The sequence below is a fragment of the Artemia sp. Qi Xiang Cuo genome, chromosome 5, assembly GCF_049724085.1.
Source record: "Artemia sp. Qi Xiang Cuo chromosome 5, ASM4972408v1, whole genome shotgun sequence".
NCBI lineage: Eukaryota > Metazoa > Arthropoda > Branchiopoda > Anostraca > Artemiidae > Artemia > Artemia sp. Qi Xiang Cuo.
The window spans coordinates 76,762,292-76,787,741 of NC_142798.1; the positions used below are offsets into that span (position 1 = coordinate 76,762,292).

The 25,450-nt window shown below is 34.9% G+C and overlaps 1 protein-coding gene across 1 annotated transcript in view; it reads left to right on the forward strand.

Annotated features, from left to right (window-relative positions):
- vtd (RAD21 cohesin complex component verthandi) overlaps positions 1-11,409 on the forward strand; it is a 58,059-nt gene extending 46,650 nt beyond the window's left edge. The window contains exons 12-14 of the mRNA XM_089089946.1: positions 442-579; positions 5,188-5,346; positions 7,230-11,409. Coding sequence (XP_088946072.1) covers positions 442-579; positions 5,188-5,346; positions 7,230-7,355 — 423 coding nt within the window. The 3' untranslated portion in view covers positions 7,356-11,409. The remainder of the gene's footprint in view (positions 1-441; positions 580-5,187; positions 5,347-7,229) is intronic.
- The last annotated feature ends 14,041 nt before the right edge of the window (positions 11,410-25,450 follow it).

A 25,450-nucleotide genomic window follows, 5' to 3' on the forward strand; every position in this document is an offset into this window, starting at 1 on the left:
ATTGGGTAGATTTTTCCCCTTTGAATTTTGGCCCTCTCCTACCTCCACCTGGATTTTGAGAAATACCTTTTTTTGTTTTTTAATTGAAAAATGTTGTTTTGTATATCCATTTGAAAAAAATCGAAAAATCAACAAATCTGCCCACCTCCAGATTTTGGATGACATATTTTACCCTCCCCCCCCCCTCCATTTTTGTAAACTGAAACCCCTAGCAATAAGAGAGCAAATACAAATTCCTCACCGAGATTATCGTCATCAGTTATGAACAGTGGGTAAGCAAACCCTATCAGCCAGGGCCCCATCTAATATTGAAAAAAGAACCTTACTCTTTTAAGGTTTGCAAAGCACATCTTAATTATTACAACGATTCGGAATAAGGTATCTGACTTATTGTCTGAAATTAATCTCTTTTTAACTATGTTACTATTTAAATCTTTTTAGACATTGGCAGCTCCAGAAGTGAGACCACCTAGTGCCCCACCTCGGACGCCAGTGACACCAGGAACACCTTGGCATGAAACAGAATTTGGTCCTCCCTCAGTTGGCCCACCCTCCGTCGGTCCTCCTTCAGTTGGTCCTGTAAGTTTCTTAAATAATTCTTTTCAATATTTGTGATTTTTGAATCCACCTACGAATCGACTAGTCTGCTGAAGTGGCGGTTTTATATTAAAGTGCCAAAGACAATTGTGTCGAATCTTTTCCAGTGACAGAGGAATCTGGTTTTCAAAATAGAGGAGGGGTTTTACCCTTTTAAGCCTAGGAAAGTCAAAACCTTTAAAATTTTCATTAAAAGCTGAAAGGATTATAGACAAGAAAAATTACTCATCTGGTCTTCTAGCTACAGGGCAACTCTAAAACAGCGATTTTACTCTATATTTGCTAGGAAGTAGCTTATTTTACCAATTTTACTCACCGGATTTTTATTTTACGGTAATTTTACAACAGTAGACAGTGGAATTTAATCTGATTGTTTGAAGCGTTTAAGAAGAAACTTACGCAACCATGCATATGTTAAAAAAAAAATTAGAAAAAGTTTGGAATTCAGTTTTTAATGAAAGAGCTCGTATGCAGTTAGGCAGTTTCTGGTAGTAGCAGACGCCGAATTTAAAGAAATAGAAAAATGGGTGGAAAAATCGGCTAAAAATATTTTACACCAGACAGCATAAGGGAATGGAGCTTTCATTTGAAGTTGTAATTATCTCTGGGAATCAGCATATGGTTTGCGTTTGAATTCTCACGAACGGAAAGCGTTGTCTAATTTAACTATCAGGGGTGATTGTGTTTTTTCAAGGTGGCAACACTGACAAAAAATCGGCACTGCCCATTTTTGCCAAAAAAAACTTTTCGCTCAGTTTTGCCAAAAATACTGAATTTTTGAAAATAATCAAAAGAAAAATCTTAATAAATTGTGGTTTTCTGCTATGAATAGACGTAAGATACACCCGGAAGGCAAAAATGTTATTATTTTGATATTTTTGGTACTTTAGCTAAACTTTAAGCAAAACTTTAAAGTTTTGCAATTTTTTGGGGGGTACTGGGGAATGGTGCACTGATTATATCAACTTTAGGAATGTTGAAAATTAGGTCGTGATATTGTTTGTATGAACATTATGAATTTTCAAAGTATTTATGAGCGTACTTTACAACAGTATGTACTTCTTGAATTTTAGTAGACTGTAAGCTAGTAGATTAATGCCTAGTTAGTAAATAATAGTAGATTGGTAGTGGTTTGTAATTAAGTTATTTAGTAAGTAGATTAGTGTAATTTAGTAGAGGGTAGTCAAACCCCGTTGTTTTTAGTTAATAGTAGATTAATAGTAGTTAGAAATTAAGTTATTTAGTAAGTATATTAGTGTAATTTAGTAGAGTGTAGTCAAACCCCGTTGTTTTTAATTAATAGTAGATTAATAGTAGTTAGTAATTAAGTTATTTAGTAAGTAGATTAGTGTAATTTAGTAGAGTGTAGTCAAACCCGGTTGTTTTAATTAATAATGGATTAATATTAGTTAGTAATTAATTTACTTAGTAATTAGATTAGTGTAATTTAGTAGAGTGTAGTCAAACCCCGTTGTTTTTAATTAATAGTAGATTAATAGTAGTTAGTAATTAAGTTATTTAGTAAGTAGATTAGTGTAATTTAGTAGAGTGTAGTCAAACCCGGTTGTTTTAATTAATAGGCCCGTTTTTTAGCACTAAGATCTTACATCTTTCTGCAAAGATTATGATTTTTTAAATCATATTCGTTCTGAGATCTTACAGCTCACAGACGTTACTAAAAAGTGTGAAGACCGCCACTGTTTTCCCATATATAACAATGATAAGAGAACTTTGATGATCTAATCATCATTGTTCTCAGACCGCTGTTCAGATCAAAATGATGAAAGACGTTTGCACAAAAACGGCCAAAGATGTAAGATCGTTGTTCAAAGATTACACTTTTAAGCGTTTTCTGACAAAAGATGTAAGATCTTAGCACATTGATGAGTGAAAAAACAGGCCTAATACTGGATTAATAGTAGTTAGTAATTAAGTTATTTAGTTATTAGATTAGTGTAATTTAGTAGAGGGTAGTCAAACCCCGTTGTTTTTAGTTAATAGTAGATTAATAGTAGTTATAAATTAAGATACTTAGTAAGTATATTAGTGTAATTTAGTAGAGTGTAGTCAAACCCGGTTGTTTTTAATTAATAGTATATTAATAGTAGTTAGTAATTAAGTTATTTAGTAAGTAGATTAGTGTAATTTAGTAGAGTGTAGTCAAAACCGGTTGTTTTAATTAATACTTGATTAATATTAGTTATTAATTAATATATTTAGTAATTAGATTAGTTTAATTTAGTAGAGTGTAGTCAAACCCCGTTGTTTTTAATTAATAGTAGATTAATAGTAGTTAGTAATTAAGTTATTTAGTAAGTAGATTAGTGTAATTTAGTAGAGTGTAGTCAAACCCGGTTGTTTTAATTAATAGGCCCGTTTTTTAGCACTAATATCTTAAATCTAAGATCTTACATCTTTCTGCAAAGATTATCGTTTTTTAAATCATATTTGTTCTAAGATCTTACAGCTCACAGATGTTAGCAAAAAATGTGAAGACCGCCACTGTTTTACCATATAGAACAATGATGAGAGAACTTTGATGATCTACTCATCATTGTTCTCAGACCGCTGATCAGAGCAGAATGATGAAAGACGTTTGCACAAAAACGGCCAAAGATGTAAGATCGTTGTTCAAAGATTTCACTTTTAAGCGTTTTCTGACAAAAGATGTAAGATCTTAGCACATTGATGAGTGAAAAAACAGGCCTAATACTGGATTAATAGTAGTTAGTAATTAAGTTATTTAGTTATTAGATTAGTGTAATTTAGTAGAGTGTAGTCAAACCCCGTTGTTTTTAATTAATAGTAGATTAATAGTAGTTAGTAATTAAGATATTTAGTAAGTAGATTAGTGTAATTTAGTAGAGTGTAGTCAAACCCCGTTGTTTTTAATTAATAGTAGATTAATAGTAGTTAGTATTTAAGTTATTTAGTAAGTAGATTAGTGTAATTTAGTAGAGTGTAGTCAAACCCGTTTGTTTTAATTAATACTGGATTAATATTAGTTATTAATTAATTTACTTAGTAATTATATTAGTTTAATTTAGTATAGTGTAGTCAAAACCGGGTGTTTTTAATTAATATTATATTAATAGTAGTTAGTATTTAAGTTATTTAGTAAGTATATTAGTGTAATTTAGTAGAGTGTAGTCAAACCCGGTTGTTTTAATTAATACTGGATTAATAGTAGTTAGTAATTAAGTTATTTAGTAATTAGGTTAGTGTAATTTAGTAGAGTATAGTCAAACCCGGTTGTTTTAAAGTCAAAACCAAAGAATATTGGTGACTTACAAAAGTGGGAACTGACACTAAAACTATCTAGGCCGACTAGCGTTTGGTGACACTTTACTTTTTTTTCAGTGCAATAATAAAAATAATTAATTTAATTTCTGTAGTTGGTAAAACTAGTGTTCTAGCAAGTGTATGATAAGTTAAGAAATGTTTGGAGGAGTGCCACTTCCTCTTTGAACCTGAAATTGAGGCTCTTCAATAGTAATGTCCTGTCAGTTCTAATGTATGGTTCTGAAAGCTGGGCGCTGACAAAACAGCTAGAGAAAAGAATCCAAGGTTTTGAAAATAATTGTTTTCGAGGGAATCCCGGAACCAACTGGACGGACAAAATAACTAACTCATTCAATAGAGAGAAGACTGAACAGCCACTTGTTATTGGTAAACTCATAAGCAGTTGGTGGCGATATTGGGGACACATGGTTAGAATGGGCAGCAATCGTCTGCCTCATGATGTTTGGTGTTGGACTCCTCCAGGAGTTCGACGGCGCGGACGACAGAAGGCTACACTTGGACGATGCCTAGATAAAGACGCAGCGCTCTCGAGAACATCACTCGATGATCTTAGGCCGAAGACGCTGGAGAGGTCATCGTGGAGAGGCATCGTTGCCGCCTTATGTGCCGACCGGTGTAGGAAGTCTAAGTAAGTAAGTGTCGCCAAACGCTAGATGGTGTTGAAACAACAATGAAATAAAGAAAAACGGGAAACAACATAAAAAGGACTCAACAATCGATATAACAAAAAAAATTCTTCAACCACCCTCATGAACCTTAGAATCAAAGTTATCATTACGCCACTTTGAGATTATGTACTAAAAGTGGTATAGAGACAAACTTATCCAGTAAATTCTGGTTTCAGTACCAATAATGGTAGCAGCGATAGCTGCAACCTAGTAAAGGACGAACCACAGCCAATGGTAAAAAAAATTTAAAAAAAGCATTAGTAAAACTGGCAAGTGAGAAGAAATGGCCATTTCTAGCTAATACAGGAATGATAGCCTTTATCTAAATTAATCTTAATAGTAAAATATTATTTTGAAATAAATTTATGGGAATTTCGAAATATAGCCTGAAATCCCTAAAATTGATGTCGGATCGTAACAAAAAGAACGTATTGGAATCGCCATGACCGAAAGCTATATACCCTTTTTCGCATTGGTAGCAATGAATTGTCCTTTTTCGTGGTCAAAGAAGCAAAAACTTACCAGGAATATGGCACACACAGGGTGCTACTTCTGCATCGAATGGCAGAACAGGGACGGAACAGAAGAACTGTGGGCTCTAACTCCTTTTTTTTTTTAGCCTGATGAGGAACAACAAGAAGACGAGACATATGAGCAGTATGAGGAGCGAGTGGTTAACAAGAGAGCAGCAATGATGTATAATGTCATTCAGTCGAAATTAGAGACAAAAGAGTCTGTCGGATTTAATGAACTCCTTCGTCGAAATACAAAGAAGCAGGTAATCATAGCTGAACAACTTCATATATATATATATATATATATATATATATATATATATATATATATATATATATATATATATATACATATATATATATATATATATATATATATATATATATATATATATATATATATATATATATATATATATATATATATATATATATATATATATATATATATATATATATATATATATATATATATATATACATATATATATATATATATATTGTATCTCTTCTTGTTTATATTTGTTTCAATAAATTAGGGTAATCTTCAACCCTGGCATATGGGTTTTTTGTTGATTGTGGGTAATTTTGACTAATTTCTTGGAAGGTTTTTCACTGATAGGAATTGTGAATTTTTGGCGGATATTTAATATACAAATAAAGGAGGTAATTTTCAGGGTGTAATTTTTCAGACAGGTGAAGAAACGGTTAAACAGTATATTAGGCTCCTTTGTATGATTAGTAATGTTGGTAGGTCCCAACTGGATACCGTGATGTCATACAACGTCATATATATGAAAACCAATGAGCCAATGAGGAGGAAGTTAGTTTCCCGTTTGCTGATTGGCTTAAAATTTCATAAAGGACCAATTAGGTTTCACTGAGGTTAGGTTTTCATCCAACAAAACATTATACAACTTGTTTCCATCAAATTTTTTTTTTTTCTGTCTGAAAATATAAAACCAGACCCAATCTACGTTGTTATTTCTAAAATTTGTAAGAGATACAAGCTAGCGAGTAGCTAAGGTGTCTTATGTTTCTGTGATGATATGACGTTTTTGATAATTTTCAGAGCGTTTCCTTTTTTTTTTGTCCATTAAGGGAAGTCAGGGTTTTTTAATATAGAAATTACATAGAGCCAGGTTTCATTAAAAGGTGACGAGTTTTATTATTTGGTCTACCTTGTTTGTTTGGGTCTAGCCAGTTTACCCTGTTATGCCTCAAAGCTGGCGGATCGAGAATCGAGATGATACTTTCAGGTAATGTTTTTTTTTGGGGGGGGGAGGGAGGTAAGGGGGCTTTGAATTGTTTGTTGGAGGGAAGGGGGTAAAATATCTTCTCTGGTCCTGGCTAAGAGTAAGTGCTCTTTTTTTCCTTTTTATGTCTATCAACTGACAGATTCTTTGGCGACAGAACAGTCGAGGGTTAGCGAGGTCATGATTAAATTAAAGTCTAAATTTTGAGCAAAAGAAGTATATTGCACCTATGCAAAAGACTATTCCACAAAAAAAAGGGAAAAATAGGACTCCGTTATTTTAACTTAATTTTTGGCCATAGTTCGAGGCCACGTTACCTTCTATGCCTATTAATTTGAGAGCTAATTAGAGACTTTTCGTTTTATCAGTATTATAATTCCAGGCGAATTTGGATCCAATTATTTAATTACAGGTCTATTATTTATACCAAATTAGTAAATAGATAAAATGGTATATATTTAATTAATTAAACAAACTATATTATATTTATTAAACAAATGTTATTTGATCAATATATTATATTCATTAAGGCCTTAAATTTGGATGCAATTATTTATAATTATAGATTTAATAATTAATGCCAGATTAGATTAACAAAGAAATTGGATTTATTAAATTAAATTAATATGATATTAAAACGTATTAAGCAAAGAAAAAGGAAAAATAATAAATGAAAAATAGAATAAAAAAGCAGAGAAAAACGAGGGTAGTGTCAGCCAGTGGAAAAACCTGAACCGAAAATAAGCGGATATTTCGATGAGAACCTCCGCTAAGTCGTCTTCAGCGCTCAGAAAAAATAGAAAACAAAAACAAAATCTAACCTTTTGAAGTAAACTTCACGAGAAGAGAAATAATTGAAACTTATTAATTCGACTTTTCTTTGGTTTCAGGTTGCCCAAAAGTTCTACACCCTTCTTGTTTTGAAGAAACAAAAAATCATCAATATAAAACAAGATGAATCGTGTGGACCTATAGAATTAAGTCGAAACATTAATTTTGAGAATCCAACGTTATAATTCTGAACAATTTTCAAATTGTTTTTATTTTGTACTAAATCCTACCCTTGGCAAAAATTTTGAAAGCTAGTACAAAGTGAGCCAGGGTGCTGAAGTAATTGGACTTGTTTATAAGAAATGATGTACAAAATTGTATAAATACTTTCGTGATTGTGGTTAAGGCGTTGTGAAGGATTTGTGAGTTTTGTTATCTTTGTTTTGTCTAAGTGTTTTATTTTTATATATCTGCCATTTTCTTTTTGTTTAATTGCACCTTGTCAGCATGTATTTTGTGAGATTGGCGATTATTGATTGCGAGGAATTTTTCCGCAACTCTGGGTGTTGTTAGCAACTCTTTTAGAATTCCTGATGGCGTATGGCATGGCTGGTATATAGTTTTTTCTTGCTTTGCTTTCAAATATGTTTGGCTTCTGAACAGGTCAAATGGGGAAGCGTACAGGGGCGCCATTCGCGAAAAAATGGGGGGAGGCAACTTTTTTTTCATTTACCATGGTTTTTCTGTTTTTTCGCTAAAAATAGCAAAAAATCCGTTTTTCTTAATCTAGAGGGGGGGGGGGTAATTGACGCACCTGAATATATAAAAGCTATACTTCGCCAAGTCTCGATTATTTTTATTTCTCATTCAAAATGAAGCAATGAAACCGACCGTCAACGTTTAGCGACTTGGAATACTTTCTGCTAGCGTGTGGAAACAGGTTTTAGCGGTCAATTTTTTTAAGTTTTTTTTTATCCCAGAAAAAAGCCTAAAATGTTAGCCTATGATCCAACGTTAAAATGGACGTTTTATCTTCAAACGGAAGTCCTCTTTGGATTGCTAAAAAAGATATTTCAAAGATTATCATTAAAAAATAACACTTCTTAATTCATTTACTAATGCAGAGGTACCAATAGGGAGGCGACATTAGACTTTCTCCTAGATTTTTTGGAAAATAATATTTTTTTATTTTCATTTAGAAAGAATAAAAAAAAACAGAATTGCACCCCTCCATAGATTTTGAAAAATTCGTTTTTTGAATCTACTTTTTTGAAATCAGCCCCACCCCATCCACATTTTTGTGAAATATTTTAGAACGAATCAAGAAGAATATCTATGATTATAGATTAATATCGAGGTAAATTTTAACTTTTAAGTTTAACTATTTGAAAGCTTATAAGTTTAGAAGCCTTAGATTTTTACTGAGATTTCTTTTTTAGCCTTTTAACATTTCGGCGCTTCGCTGTAAAGTTCAAGGGGCAATTTATTTTAAATGATCCGAATCGCAAACTAATTTTTGATGAAGAAAGAAAAAAAAACATTTCAACAAATTGTCCCTTCTCTTCTCTTTCTTCTCTTTACTAATCATATTTTTAGTTTTACTAAAGTTGAAACTAAAAAAGACAGGTATTAAATTTTTGCCCCCGATTAAAGTAATATTGATTAAAATATATTTGACATTAGCCCATTAAAATATATCACAAGTTTAAAATAATATGTAAGCTCTAGTCGTGAAGTAATGAAGGATTTAATAGAAAACCTAAATTAGTGACTAAAACTGTAGATGAAATCAGTGACAAAAAAAATTAATTACTGGTAGAATTTAATCAATTAATGACAGAAACTCAACAAATAAACGATGAACAATAGACAGTTAGTTTTTTTTTTTTTCAAGGCTTTGACGGAAGAAAGATTGACCTAATTTTTTGACTAATGGATTTAACTTGACTAGCAGGAAATATTTATATTAGTAGTGTCAAGTAATCCTCTCTGTCATAAACCGTTGGAAGATGGACCTCTCAAATAATTAGAGACTGCTTTAATGTTTAAAATTCTAGTTCTTTTGTAAGCTATTAAGCTGATAACTCGAGTTGTCAGCTTTGTCAAAAACATGAAATGTGTCGATTCAAGTGGTTAGTCCAAACATGTACTTAAGGCTAAATAACTATAGAAGTTGCCAAGATCCGTGGGTGTGTCTAAGGTTCAAATCCATACTAATTAAAGCCCGCTTATCACCCACCAATGGCATACTCTCCGTCTCAGACTTGGACAAGTGTGCAAATATGATTTGTTATTTCATTAAAAAGCTTATTTGGAAAGTACAGCCATAGCTATGTTGTAAATGTATATTTTGATAGAAGTAATTTTTTGCCAGTCTCTATCAAATATGATTCATTTCTTTTTTATTAATATCATATGATGTTACATAACATATTTTTAGCCCAAGGAAAGACCGATATTCTGTATGTAGTTTCAGTTGTAGATGGCACTCCTTTGATGAGGAAAAATATTTTAGACAAACTGATTTGGTGTTTATTTATACGCCGGAGAGAGACAAAATACGTGGAACAAAGTCGACTACAATCGCCATGTAACTATCTTGGCTAATTCACAAGATCAGATTATGCAATTAAATATATATACATATATATTTTTTCTACCTATAAAAATTATTCGTGTATTTCATTCCAAGTACGATGGTTTGACAAGGTTTGAGCGGCCGTGTCTTGGATGCAGGGCCATATCCAGGATTTCTTTTAAGGGGGGGGGGGGGTACGAAAAAAGTTAGTGAGTATCAAGTGGTTTCTGTGTGCGAAAACTTGTTTACGTGTGCAAAAATTTTTTTTGCAAAAAATGTCTGTGTGCAAAATTTTTTTTTACTTTTGTATAAGTCGGACAAAAATCAAGGGTTTGGGGGATAAACAGAGTAACTACTTTCCCTTGATACGGCGATGCTTGGACGCAATAACATTTCAAAACAAATTACAATCAAATCGAATCCTTCAGTAGTTTGTCCAAAATTTCTTTTGTTTCAAAAAATTGATTTATTTACATTTTTGCTATTTTATTTTGATGTGTTGATTAATTTGGTCTATGATTAATTAAATGGAGTTTTTGCTAACATTGGACCCTTCTAAGTAGTTTTTGTAAAAAGAAACGGGAACGTCACTTTTCTCGGAGGAAAGATTTTTTTTTATTTAAGAAAATGCATTGTATTAATATTTATGTTTATGCTTTATTGCTGACAAGAAATAGGCTTTAATTTGGAATAGTCTAATCTTGCCAAAGCTCAAGAATCTTTGATTTTAACAGACAAAATTTTTATGTCTTCTAAAATTTCTTGTAATTGCTAAGTTATTCAAAAATTCAAAATACCGGCGTATTGTTGTTTGAAACTTTTATGTTTTTGCGGAGAAAAATGATGAAATAAGACTATTGGCATATCGCTAAGCAATTGATGACAATAGAATTGTCATTCTGACAAGACAAGAAAACTGATTAAATTCATATACTTGGGATATTTAGAGCAGGGCCACCGAAAAGGGTACTACCAAGGATCTTTTGTCGCTGGCCCGGCATATTAAACGGTCCAACTTCCTGGTCCTATCTTTATTGCGTGAACAAAATAATTTCAAGAAATGAGCCCTTTTCTGGCATCAGAATAGTTACAAACAAACCAAGATACGAAAATTTTGACTGTATAACCAATATCTGTCCTAATCAACAAGTAAATGAAAACACGAAAAAATTACGATTCTTCATGGGCATAATTCACACTATTGGCTACCTTGCCAACCAATGACAACCCAAAGAATGAATGCACACTATTCATTGGAGTTCTGTCTTTTAAAGCCAATGTATATGCAGAAGAAAAACAACTTTGAAAATAACATGGTATCAGAGCAAGGCCGTATCCAGGGGGGGGGGGTTACCCGGTTTGCACCCCCCCCCCCCCTAAATTTTTTACCGACTCGAAAATAAGTCGAAAATTAGTAAAACATAGGTAAAAATCAGTAAAATTAGTCGAAAACTGAGTCAAAAATTAGTAACCCCCCCCCCCGAAAAAAAAATCCTGGACCCGCCCTTGTATCAGAGGCATGAAGCAATAAAAGATTTACTTATCAAGTCATAATTTGATTTTTGTATTGTATCGGATTAACGGTGCTTCTTGACTTCTAAGGTCCTTGTATCGGCCCTGCAGCATATTGTCTAGGGGGGGGGGGGCAGTCGATAGTGTGATGGAGGGCCTTTTATCAACTGCTTTTCCAACCATCTGCTTTTTTAGTCATATCTAATGTAAATTTCAAAGTGGGGGGGGGGGGCAATTGCCCCCCCCCCCCTCTCTACGCCCATGCTGCAGTGTGGTGCTACAGTTAAGTTTGATCTAGCTATGCGGTAATTTTACGTAAATCATTATTCGCCAAGTTTTACATGTGTTTACTTTTCGAAAATTAAGGCTCGTTCACAATGAGATTTTACTAATACCAAGATTAAGCTAGCGCTAATTTAAGTCAACTAGAATTTTTCGCTGGGTTTTTCAACAATCAGAAAATTCTATGAAAAATCTTCATATGGCTCAAATTAGCTCTAGTTAGATCTTGGTGTTAGTAAAATCTGATTATAGTTGGGGCATTATTGTTCCTGCTGGTCGTATTGGGGATATTTTAGTGTAACTCCAATTTATCAAAATATGACGAAGCAACCTATCTGGTTTATATTATTTGTTATATTTTGAAATAATGGACTATTTTCTTTTTTTCTCTTTTTTTGTTACAAACTTATTTTAATTGGATATAGTGCATGCATTAGATCCAGTTTAACTATTTCCCTGTATTTTAGTGAGCACTGTATTAATTATATTGTTTAAATCAATTATGATTGCATGTCAACAGACTGAACTTCCAATGAGTGATGTTTTTCTACTTTGAGAGTCAATTTTCAATACTCTTTCAGCACTAAAAATCAAGACATGAGTCAGGCGAGATGCTAAGTACCTCTCTGCAGAGCCATTGAATGTCTGTGTAGGGAGGGGGGCTGACGTAGGCGTGGGAGTATAGAGAAAACTATATTGAAAGCGTAATACGTCTTTAAAATTTTAAATGTAATAGCCGAAATGTCCTAAGTTCGAAAAATAAATCTTGTAATCGAAATTTTAATTAAGGATGAGTAAAAGGGGTATCCATGATTTATATTCGAACATAATTAACGCTATAAATTTTATAATTCGCAATAATTACCTTATTATTTAATAACTTAAATATTTAGGAGTTTCCAGATGAGAAGTTTTAAAATTTGCTGCTGTTTCATTAATTTCAATGATATCTACACAATTATTCTTCTTTGTTCTTTCAGAAAAGAATTATTTAAATGTTGAGTTATGAATTAATAAAAAAGAATATCGATTATAGATAATTATGATGCAATATTCTTTTTCTTTCTTACTATATCTCGGTGATTGCAAAAGGAATTGACTTTAGAAATATAAAGGCCTATATGGGCCAGGTTTTGAATACGCTTTTTCGAACCATCAAACCCCTGCCCAAGCCGAGTGGCTAGCGCACTAGACTTGTAACATTTTTTCTGCGAGGACAGGGGTTCGAATCCGGGGGTCGCTGGTTATTTGATTTGGAACATGAATCAGTAGTGTGACTGCAAGCCCAGCCAGGGGCGGATCCAGGAGTTTTTTTTTAGGGGGGGGGGGCGCAAAAGAGGTTGATCCGACAAACTTGCGTTAGGAGCAAGTTTAATTAACGCAAACTTGAGTTAGTTAACTATATTACACTACCTTAGACTACGCTAAGGGGGGGGGGGCGCCCCCTGGATCTGCCACTGAGCCCAGCCAGAGTCGACCCATCTCTAAATAGATACCTGGAGACATCTAGTAAGAAAATACAGGAAGCGTCGGAATGATGTGTCCCCAACCGCGCATAATGCTCCCAGTCAAAACGGGAGAATCAGGAGATCGGTACCTGCGCTACGCACCACAATTGGTCAATATGCGAAAAATTTAGTTTTCTTTAATCCCTACACTAATAACACTCATTATCCCCTCGCCAAGGTGTAGATGGAAGAACTTGAAATTTTAAATGAAAAGAAATTCAGGGGAGGGGTTAGGAGGTTTGAACCTTCTCCCCCTCAAAGATATGTCTGCCCGACTCACAAAAACAACATAATTTAAATGCATTAAAACACATTTTTGATGCGTTTTTTGTACCCCCCCCCCCCCTCCGAGTAAAAATCCTGGATACAGCCCTGGAAGAGATATACTTACTTTAAGCAGGGATGAAAAGAAACGCAGTGTTTTGTTATTCCGAATCTTAGTGAGCTTCTATGTTTATTTATTTGTTTGGCTAAAGGTTTTAGCGAAATCTTCTTTTCTTATGGAGTAGGCAATTACATACTATCCCTATTTTTTGAACAAGAGTTATATCTGCAAAATAAGTGCCTTTGGTTGCAAAAGCACTTGACAATTATTATACCAGTTCTATCTTGTGAGGGTTTCTTTTCAGATTTTTTTTACTCCATACTGGGAGTTTTGACTAAAGTCAGGTGTCAGTTTGCTATTATCTCATTTCCTCTTTTGTCTACTTCGCTTTTGTTTTTTACATTTTTTGTTGGGCGGACTGGTGTATCTACTATTGTCGCAATTTGGATATCAGTTATTCTGTTTTTTAATCTCTTTTTCCAGTGACGATAAAATGTAATAAATAGTGTTGTATATTTTATAGTATAATAAATGATTTTAAAACTTTTTGGGGTTTTTTCTTTTGAAAGAAAAAGGTCCTTTTATTAACTCAAGTGATGGCCAAGAATACTTTATTGGAGATGAATTTTTATGAGTTAAAAGTGATCGAAGGGCAACATTCCCCCTCTCACGCCTTTTCCCCCTAAATGCATCCGGTCAAAATTTTGAGATAGCAATTTTGTTCAGAACAGTCCAAAGGTTGAATAACTAGGCCTCTGAGACTGACAATGTACCCTTAGCCCCTGGGGAAAGGGCTGTAAATTATGGAAGTTGCTCAGATTTGATATGTACAAGTCGTTTTTCTTCTCACAAGATTTGTATAAGTAAGCCAATTAGGTAAGCCAATTTTTTCTAACAAGCTTTACATAGGTAAGCCAAATATTTGAATTAGGTAAGCTAACTGGCTGTATTATATCCTCATAGTAAACTATGAGGCTAAGTGTATAAATAAGGGTAGCTGCATTATAGTCCCGTTGCACATTGACCTGTTCTGCTCAAGCCGATTTTTATTTCCAATAAGATTTGCATAGGCAAGCCAATTATTTGAATTAGGCAAGCTAACTGGCTGCATTATATCCTAATGGTAGGCTATACATTACATTTCAACTGAGGCACAAGTTGAAGAATACTTTGAGGTATAAGTAGCCTATACCTTAAGGCATACTTATGGTATACCTTACATTTCAACTTATCTTACTTTCTATGCTTATTTAGTTATATTGATTTACTTAAACACTAGGTAATGTATATTTAGCTATACATTATTTATTTCAATGCATTCCTGTTGTTTGAATTTTGCACGTATTAATCGTGACCCTGACTACCCCCTGCTGTTCAGTCTTGTGTGGGTTTTTTCATTGGTGCTTGACAATCATGTAAGAGTATGCCCCTACATTTTTGGGTATGCCCTTACATGACTCCCTCATTTAAGGATATTTGAGGTGTATTTAATATTATTGCAATTTGGATATCAGCTATTCCTTTTTTTCCTTCCTCGTTTTTTTTCCAGTGACGATAAATGGTAATAAATAGTGTTGTATATTTTATTGTATAATAAATGATTTTAAAACTTGGAGCTTTTCCTTATAAAAGGAAAAAGGTTCTTTTATTAATTTAAGTGATTGCTGAAAATCTTTTATTGGAGAAGAATATATTGTTCTTTGCCCAGATTTGAGCCATTTTTGCCAGATTTGCCAGATTTGCCAGATTTGAGCCATTTTTGAGCCTTATAAAAGGAAAAAGGTTCTTTTATTAATTTAAGTGATTGCTGAAAATCTTTTATTGGAGAAGAATATATTGTTCTTTGCCCAGATTTGAGCCATTTTTGCCAGATTTGCCAGATTTGCCAGATTGCCAGATTTGAGCCATTTTTGAGCCTTATAAAAGGAAAAAGGTTCTTTTATTAATTTAAGTGATTGCTGAAAATCTTTTATTGGAGAAGAATATATTGTTCTTTGCCCAGATTTGAGCCATTTTTTATCTACAAAATTTGCTCAAGTAAGCCAATGAGCCAGCTAGCCAACTTATTAGATATGCCAGCTAGCCAGCTTATGTCTTTTCCCCATACCTCGAGTAGCTGTGTGAAGAACTCGATATGAATTTTCATAACCACCGATCTACTCAAATTCATTTTCTGTTCCCTCGTTGTATTATTGATGCTGTATTAGCCGAGGTGTGACAAAGCTGTAAGGATACAAGTAGTTCTGTTTCTCTGAGACTAGCCTCCTTGTTGAGCTAACTGTATGGCAAGCCAAATGGAGTTTATAGGTGAGTCTCATCTTCTTGATAAAGCTTCTGAAACTCTTGATGCGTGTGACAACCACTTTTTTCCAACTGTGCATTTACTCTATATTGTATTCTACTGCTACAACGACATCTGTGTATTGTTCATCTTATTCCTGGAATACCAGAAGAGTTTTCTGAAACTCTTGATGCGTGCGACAACCGTTTTTTTCCAACTGTGCATTCACTCTATATTGTATTCTACCTGTTACCACGACATCTGTGCATTGTTCATCTTCTTAGAATATCATGGCTTCTGGAGTCCACTTCGGTCTCCTTTTGGCTTCACGACGATTTTCAATCTGCAGGGGATGATGGGTCAGGAATAAGTTTTATTACCATCTAAGTGATTTAATCGCAGATATTGTTATGTCTTAGGAAATTGAAAATACTTTTGTGTAGATGTCTTTCAGTTTTAGCTGGTAGGCTTGCAACAAGTTGATGTCAGGCTGGAGGTTTGCCTCACTGAAGATTCTGCTAATTTTGTTTACTTCCAGCTGGATACATTGATATTCAAAAATCAGGTGGTTCAAGGATTCTGAAATAGAGCTGTAAAGTCTGCAATATGAATCGGCTTGTTTATGCCAAGTAAACTCCTCTTTTCTTAGGATCAAAGAGTTGCTTTTGATTCTATAATACAGAATGTTATCTGCCCTTGATGGAAATAAGGATGGAATTGGTATTTTTGTTCTTTGGAGGAACTCTTCTTCTGAGTATGTCTATGAAGGTCTGGGCCTTCAAATTGGGATTAATTGGATTATGAAAGGAGCTATTAGCTAGCTGGTTTGCTGCCTCATTATATGTGATGCCTTGGTCGATGGGGTATGCTGGAACTTTACTTCGATAAGGCCATTTTGGAGACTGAATAATTGATCTCTGATTGTCCTCAGGTCTGTATCCATGGCACTCCAATGGATATTATCAATGAGCTGAAGGGTGCCTTTGGACGCTAAAGCAGGACGCTCCATTTGGCACGCTAAAGTAGCTTCAAATAAACCTCCAAATTTAGACAGGAGAGAGCAGCATGAACGGTCTTGTAAACATGTCTATTAATTGCAATGTCAAAGTGGATATTGGCGATGTTTTAAGCGACTTTGGAAGGAAATGAGGACGGATCAAAAATATAAGAAGTATTTACAGTGCTTGTGGTGATTTGTATCTGATTCAAGGATTAGCAAGATTAGATCTCTTCAGTTTGGTTAATTGGACTCATTATTTTATCTTTTTTAGCAGCATAGTAATAAATAAGCTCAAAAAGGGGAATGTGACAGTAGTATTTTTAATTGCGGGTAAATTTCTGGACTTCCCGTAGTTCTGAGCTGGTGTCCCTCCTCCCCCCTCCTGAAAAAATCCTAAATACGCCACTGGTAAAGATAGATGTTTCATTACATCTTTCCAGGACATGGTTTAGGCTCTGGAAACACTATTGAATGTTTCATTTCATCTAATTCGACTAGTCTCAAAAATGGCAAAAAAGCCCCCTTTCAAGGATTTTCCCACAAAAAGACTAATCTTGGATACACTGTAAAAATGACAGAGTCGAAAGGTCACCCATCCTCCACAATCTTGGTTACATCTTTAAGTTAGAGCACTACCTACTCACCTGTGCATGACTGACATGCACCCTTCCTTGCGTAAGGTTGCTCAAACTTCTCTAAACGCATGCGTACTCTACCAAACCTTCCAAAATTGCTTTTAAATCTCTCATATAACAACCTACTGTCATATATAAATAAAATATTAAATTGTACAAATATTCGGTCAAACATGAGTGTTAGATGCCTTTCTCAGTTTCTCTTACGTAACGTCACGTAACTACATACTTTAGCATACATACATAAAATGCTAAGTACTAAAATACTCTAAATATTACATACGTAACTAAATACTAACTACAATTTCAGGATCCAACTTCAGGTCTTATCTTGGCCACCTTGTGTGAAGTCAATGTTTTTGGAACCAGCGACAGGGAAAGAAATTGCTAAAATTGTTATGGGATTGAAAAATTGTTCGTCGTCTGGCCCTGATAATATTCCTACTAAAGTAATTAAGTTCAGACTTCCTTCCATTATTTCTCCCTTAACAAAACTTATTAACCTCTCCTTTCAGCATGGTATTTTTCCCGAGTAGTCTCAAGCGTGCTCGAGTCATCATATTATATAAGGGGGGTGGGAGACACAAAACGATCCAGCCAACTATCGGCCAAATTCTTTGTTGTCCGTGTTTTGCAAAATATTTGAGAAGGCGATGCCTTCTCGTCTTAATAATTTTCTTTCTTCTAAAGATTTTTTTCACGATTTTCAATTTGGTTTTCGAGCAAATCATTCGGCTGAGCATGCTTGTGCAGTTTTACTGAATTATCTTCACTCTGCCATAGACTCCCATTTGATTCCTGCTGCTTTGTTTCTGGATGTTCGTAAAGCCTTTGATTCTTTAACCCACAGTGTTCTTCTATTTAAACTTTCTCATTTTGGCGTAAGAGGTAGTGCGTTTTATTGGTTCAAGTCTTTCTTGTCTGGTAGAATAATGTCTGTTGATCCACTTTTTCGCTAACCATCAAGTGTTGACCAGGGGGTCCCTCAAGGGTCAGTTTTAGGGCCGGCAATGTTTTTAATTTATATAAATGACCTAATTTTTGTAGTTGGAAATAAAAATCCTCTTTATTGCTGTCGTCTATGTCATCCAATAGTCTCCCTTACCCATAACTATTATTTGCATACCTCGGATTCTCTTGTTACTTTCGCCGATGATACCACCCTTATTACTTCTGGGAGAACAGAGGATGAGGTTCGTACAACGTTAGTGGACCTCTTTGAGAGAGTTTCAATTTAGTTTGATGCTAACTCTCTTGCCTTAAATGTTTCTAAAACTAATTTTTTAGTTTTTTCTCGTATATCCCAGGCTTGTCCTCAATTATCTGAAATTCATATATCCAAAGGCTTTATTAGTAGACCAAAGGATGGCCATGTCCGTTTCCTAGGTATCCTCCTAGATGAAAATTTATCTTTTAAACACCATATTGATTTGATTAAAATGAAGGTATGCAGAAACCTCGGTATTCTAAGAAAACTAAAACATATCTTTCCAGGACCAATTCTACGAATCCTATTTCATAGGTTAATTCATTCTTATGTTTCCTATTGTTCAGTCATATGGATGTCTACTTTCCCTTCTTTTCTCAAACCACTTTCGAATATTTATGATAAAGCTATAAATCTTATCCAGGATGTTAATCGTTCGGCAACTAAACCGTTATTTGATATTAAAAAACTTTATATTCTTTCCTGTGCGTCTTTCGCTTTTCTTCAGCTCCATGGTGATATTCCTAGGTCCCTTAGATTTACGTCTTCTTTTGTATCTGATCGGTCAAATTATCAACTCCGTAGTTCTCTAAATATCCAAATTTCCCATACACCAACAACAAGATCCGATTTTAATCCTCTTGTTGCGTGTCATTTGACATGGAACGCCCTTCCCGATTCGGCGCGAGAATGCCACTCGTTTGGCACCTTCAAAAGACTAGTAAAAAAAATATTTGTTTTCATGTGATTAATTTTCTTTACTTTTGTCTGCTGCCAATAGTTTTTTTTCATTTAATTGCTTTTTTTTTTTTTTTAGAAGTTATGATTCACTGTAGTTTGATAAAGCTTATTTAGTGAACTCTCCTTTTTTTCGTTTTATGAAGCAAATGCTTTACATGTTAAAAGTTCAAATGCTTATGTTTATATGTTTAAAGTTTAATCTTATGTTTATATTGTTTAAATCTTAAGCGTTTAAATGTTTGTTTATTTGATCTTTTCATAATCCCCCTCCTACAGGCCATGGAGCCTTTGTGGGGATTTGTAGATTGTTATGTAATTATTTTACTGATATATGAAAATAAATCTATCTATCTAAATCTATCTATCTATCTATCTATCTATTACATAATTTTGTCAAAATCCTCAAGCCAAACTCATTTCCTTTACAAATTTTGGTAAAAAAAAAATTCAACCGTTGAATTGGACGGTAAAATAAGACATATTATGACTGTCGATGTTGAGTATCGGGGAGATACCTGCCTAATCAAATCAAGAAAATAATCTTTGATATTTTTTCTGGTAAATGAGTTTGGGAGCTTATTCAAAGTGTACCCAACTGAAAAGGACTTAAATTAAGCTTTCGGATCAGAATAGGATGATGGAAACGCGCTATGATGGAAACAGGGACAAAAATGTGGACAATATATGACAAGACTTTAAATGTTTGCTTTTTGTCTTTTTCAGGCCGTTCTCTCATCAAACATGTACAGTTCGACACAAAATGCAACCTGTTGGTAACTTTAGGTAGATCATGTCTACTTTTTCCCTTTTTTAATTAAAATGAATCTATGAGGCGTCTAATATGGGATATTTGTACAATTTAGGGCCTTTATCCTCAAATTTAATCTATCCATTTCACAGATGAAAAAACTAGAATAAATTTGAGAGCGAACATGGTTTATTGTTGCTTATATCTTCACCCTCTTCACCTATTTGGGAGCGTTATTTTTCAAGCGAAGATCAGGGGGGGGGGGACAAAGTTGAAGCCAATTTTCCCAAATCAAGTGGAAATGACAGTAAAAACTAAAAAAAATAAGCCGTTGGATACCATAAAGGTACTACTTAGTACTTTAAAAGTACTATAAAGGTACTTTATAGTGCTATATAAAGGTAACTTATAGTACTATAAAGGTAAATATGTACTAACTGATCTGTTTCTGTTGATGCTTGAGTTATGTAGGTTTATCTTAGTTTTCACCAGATTTTGGAAGAAACTAAAATTCATCTGGGGGGGGGGTGGCAAACTCGGGTCTGGTGGGGCAAACCGAGGTCTGGGAGGGGCAGTTGCCCCCTTGCCCCACATAAATTATGCCCCTGGTGAAGATTAGGTTGAAATTCTTTAGATGCCTTGTTTGTGTTCAAAAATACTTCCTTTCTTTCGTGAATATCTAGTATCTAGAGCGAGATTTCTAAAGAAACGAAAGCTAGATTATATATCAGAAGAGGGATCGCAAATTGTACAAAGATGTGCTTGAACAGTTAATTCGTACCCGGTTAATCTATATATTACCGATTTGTAGCATGACCTCTAAATTTTACCTAAAAGGTACAACTATACGGCTTTGGCATAGCCGATGGTAACTATTGTATCAGGTAGTCTTAATCGTAAAAGTTTATTCGGAAAATAAACCTATGGGATATAAAAAAGAGCCCCAAACTCCCGGAAACTGTATCCTATCGAAATGAAAGTGACCATTGGAATCATCGTAGTTGAAGACTCTATGCAGGGAAATATAACTCTATCTAGAACAATAAAAAAAATTACTTCTTTGCATGGAGTGATCTTATATGCCCCTTTTTTCTTCTTCGCTGCTAGAAGTGTGGGGCACTTGAACATCACACAGAGCTGTTAAGAGTTTATTTGGAAGCTAACTTTTATATCAACATGCTTCTTATAAATACATTTTGATAAGGTCATCATAAGGTGCAATTGGGCTCCGGAAGTGACTCTTTTTGGTGTCGTTTCTGGAGTGGAAAGGCTAGAAAGCATTGAAAACAGCCTACCATCATAATCTCAATGATTGAAAAATATAAACGTGAGATTTAAAATTCACATCTTGGCTGCTCCCTTCCCCAAACCTCTTAGTAAGTTCCATAAATCGTCTTTCGACTAGCAGAACTAGCAGCCTACTGCAACATCACGGAGAAATATGGCCAAAACCCTAAACTGGAGGCTCTAAGTCCTACATCTTGAAAAACGAGGTAAATGAGTTGGAAGGATATGCCACAGTGAGGATAGTTTTTCATTCACAATTCGTCTGATATCCAGCAGGCTACTGTAACATCATAAAGATATGTTCAATGGTTCAATTTGAAGCTCTTGACTGTATCTACGTTCTTTTTGTGAGTTCTTCTTGAGAACATCATTTTAAAGTTTCATATGGTGCCACAAACGGCAATTTTTGTGCAATTTCTTGGGTTGAAAGTCTGGAATGGAAAAAAGCGTATTCTCCATGGTTGAAAACGTATTCAATAAATATTACAAAACATCTTTGCCTAACATACAGTAGGCGAAGCAAATAAAGAAGTCAACATGAGTTTTTGTTAAAACAGGATATAACTATAGGTCTTACTTCACCATGTTCTTAATCCTTCCGCACCTTTCATAAATTCTGCAATTTTTTCACATAATCAAGAAAATAAAAAAATCAATTATATATTAATTATTGTCGTATTTCAGATATATAAAGATTCTAGAAAACTGAAGAACATTAATTGAAAGAATTCTAGATGTGTAGTTGTAATACCTTTGATATTTTAGCTTTTGGGTTTTCTACAGGTGCGAATATTTTAAGAGAACTGACCGTTAAAATCATATTATTATGAAGAATACGACAAGGAAAAATAAGATTTTATTAATCAAACAAAAGTAGAACATTAAACAACAATCATTCCCCCTCCTCAAAAGGCTTTATGGCCAGGAATGCAGGAAGAAACGGTTAAACAAAATAAAAAAGAGACAAAAGTAACAAAGGAGACAAAATAAAGCACATACTAACACACACAGACACATACACTAAATAAATTGAAAAAAAATCTTCAAATTCGGGGGGAAACTGCCCTCTCCTTGCCCCTAAATGACGGGCCTGTTCATGACGCCAAGCCATGACAAATTCAAAAACGCCTTGTTGTGATGGAGGAAGTAAAATCCCTTTGTTCAAAATTTACGTTTGGCTACACATTTCACCGCTCTCAAGTAGTCCCAGGACCCCGCTAGTTCTGAAGAAAAAAATAAATAGATAAAAAGAACTCAGGGTTTCAAGCTCTTTTTTGAAATTACCGAAAACGTATTGAACAAATAAACGTTCCAATTTTTTTATTTTTTATTACAGGCTTCACGGCTCCATCACAAATGATGATTTGCCGCTAGTCCAAGCAACTACCTTATTTTGCAATACTAAGGCACTTGTTATACTTTCTTTTGAACGCGTCAAGGGAAGTATTTTCGGTGATTACTTCTCCTGGATATTTATTCCATGCGACAAACGATCGCCAGGCGGATGTCATTTTTAAATATTCTTGGCGGGGAGTACCCTGCTCAAGGTAGTCCTGACCAGCTGCACTTCGGCGAGTTGATCGCAAAGGGTTTGCTTTCAGGATAACTCCTAATTTCTTGTTGCAGTAGGATCTAATTTTACTGAGATGCTCAGTCCATGAGAGATCCAACGAGAAATTAACTCCAAGTAGGCGCAGTGCATCAACTCGCGTTATTACCTCTCCTTTGAACCCGAAATCAGGATAAGCTCTCACATTACGCGCCTTACAAATTAGGAGCTCTTTCGTTTCCCATATGTTAAAACTTACAAGCCATGCATCTGCCCACGCCTCAATTTTCACCAAGTCAGCCTAAAGCTCCTTGTGGGGTTCACTGGGATCTTCGTCTTTTACAATTGATGTTTTTGTTATTGTGTCATCCACAAAGTGGCGAGGTTTTTTCACAAGGTTTTCCCCTAGGTCATTTATGAACACTAAGAAAAGAGTTGGCCCATGAATACTTCCTTGTGGTACTCCTGATAAAACTGGGTCTTCTTCTGATACATCGAGGACAACCTGCAACGATCGTTGACGAAGAAAGTCAGCAAGCACGTCAAATAGTCGACCATGAATTCCATAGGCTTTCAGTTTACAAAGAAGTCCCTTGTGCCATACACAATGGGAATAAGTCCATTTATTTAGTCAGTGAAAACAGGTACAGAAGTATTTCGATCACATATGCAGCGATCGTCATCAGAAGAAATACTAAAGTGTTGAAATTGAAACTAACATATTTATGTAAATCAAATTGTTAATTTTCGGGACATTTATTTATATTCAGTAAAAATATATTTGTGTATTTAATCTGGTTTCAATTTAAGTGTGCCGGTTTCAATTTCCCGTCGCCGGTGCCATTGTACCCGCCGGGAGAGTCTCCCTTAAACTGCGGGGATCAGGTGGAACGAGGGCTGACGCTTCCCTTGTTTATTGGGGTACATCCCAGGATGCTGCCAGAGGGACTAGTACAGAATGCTGCTCTGAATTTTGCCGTATGGGCGAAATCAAAAGGAAATGCCAAAACCGATATCATCAAAACTGGTTGCGATTTTTTCGCCAAAGATATGGTAAACGAAGTAAAAAAAATATTTGGTCAGTGGCGAGATATGCTACTCGGCATATTGAGAGGCAGAAAGTTGCTGACACTTTTGCGGACATTTTGAAAGTTCTCGACTATTGTGATAAGAATTCAATGGCCCTACCAAAGTTCGTTATGTATGAAACAGATGAAGTCCCTACGATTCTTGGCGAGGCAAGCACTGCGCTAACCCGAAAGGTAAACGATTTATGCTCAGAATTCAAGAGGTTTGTTTCTACAGCTAAAGCACAAGGTCTATGCTGTTCCTCGACGAGTAGAGCCCCAGCCCTTACTAATCCAGTAGCTGTCTATCCCCAGCCATTTTATGTTGTTGTTCTCAAAATGCTAAAATTTCTCGATAACCCCGATGTTCGTAAGCAGTTTTTGGACAGCGTTTGTCTCGACTCAGCGGAAATTAGTGAGCTAAGAAAGTTGAAACAGGACTGAAAACTGTACGTAAAATTTAAATCATCTGCTGAGAAAATTGTTGAGAAAATGAAAGCTAGTAAGCTTGAGGTTGCTGCCATGCTTTAAGAGAAACTGTATATTGCCGCCCTGAATCGGGTTCCACCTAACATGACTCATACGGATGTAGAATCCCTTGTTCCAAGTGCATCAAGGGCAATAGAAATCAGAAACTTTGAGCGTTCCAAAGTGTTTAAGCTGTATTTTGGGACCAGGAAGGATCTTGAAGATTTTCTTGAGGCATCATTTGGGGTCGGCTTTGAGAAGCTGCCTGCGGAAGAGTTTAAGTTTCTCCCAAAAAGGTATTTTTCCTGCCATGGAGTTGGTCACATAGGGGCTGACTGCGTACTGACGCCTATTTGTGGTTGTTGTGGTGCTTCTGACCAATCCTCCACAAAGGATAATAGGTGCACGAAAGATATGTTCTGCATCATGTGCAAAATGAAAGTATGCTACAGTGTAAGGTATTCGGCTAATAAGGAGATAAACAGTGCTAAACGCCTATCAAAATGAGTCTAAAATCTGCCCTCATAAGGTTTGATGAAAAACTGAACCAAGGATCCCCCATCTCTTATGCGATTAAATAAAAAAACAAGTTTTTAACTGAAAGTGAGGAGCGACATTAAAACTTAAAACGAACAAAAATTATTCGGTATATGAAAGAGGATTTCCCCTCCTCAACGCCTCGCTCTCTACGCTAAAGTTTTTTTTTAATGTTTTAAAAAACAGAGTTGTGAGACAGAGTCAAAATTTAGCATAAAGTGCGAGGCGTTGAGGAGGGGACAGCCCCTTTCATATACGGAATAATTTCTTTTCGTTTTAAGTTTTAATGTCGCTCCTTACTTTCAGTTAAAAAACCTTTTTTTTACTGATGTATTAACTGAAAGTAAGGAGGGACATTAAAACTTAAAACGAACTGAAATTATTTCGTATATGAAAGGGGCTGTCTCTTCCTCAACACCTCGCTCTTTACGCTAAAGTTTTTTTTGTTTTAAGAAATAGAGTTGTGAGACAGAGTATAACTTTGGCGTAAAGAGCGAGGCGTTGAGGAGGGGATAGCCCCTTTCATATACAGTATAATTTCTGTTCGTTTTAAGTTTTAATGTCGCTCATTACTTTAAGTTAAAAAAAACTTGTTTATTTTATTTAATTTCTGAA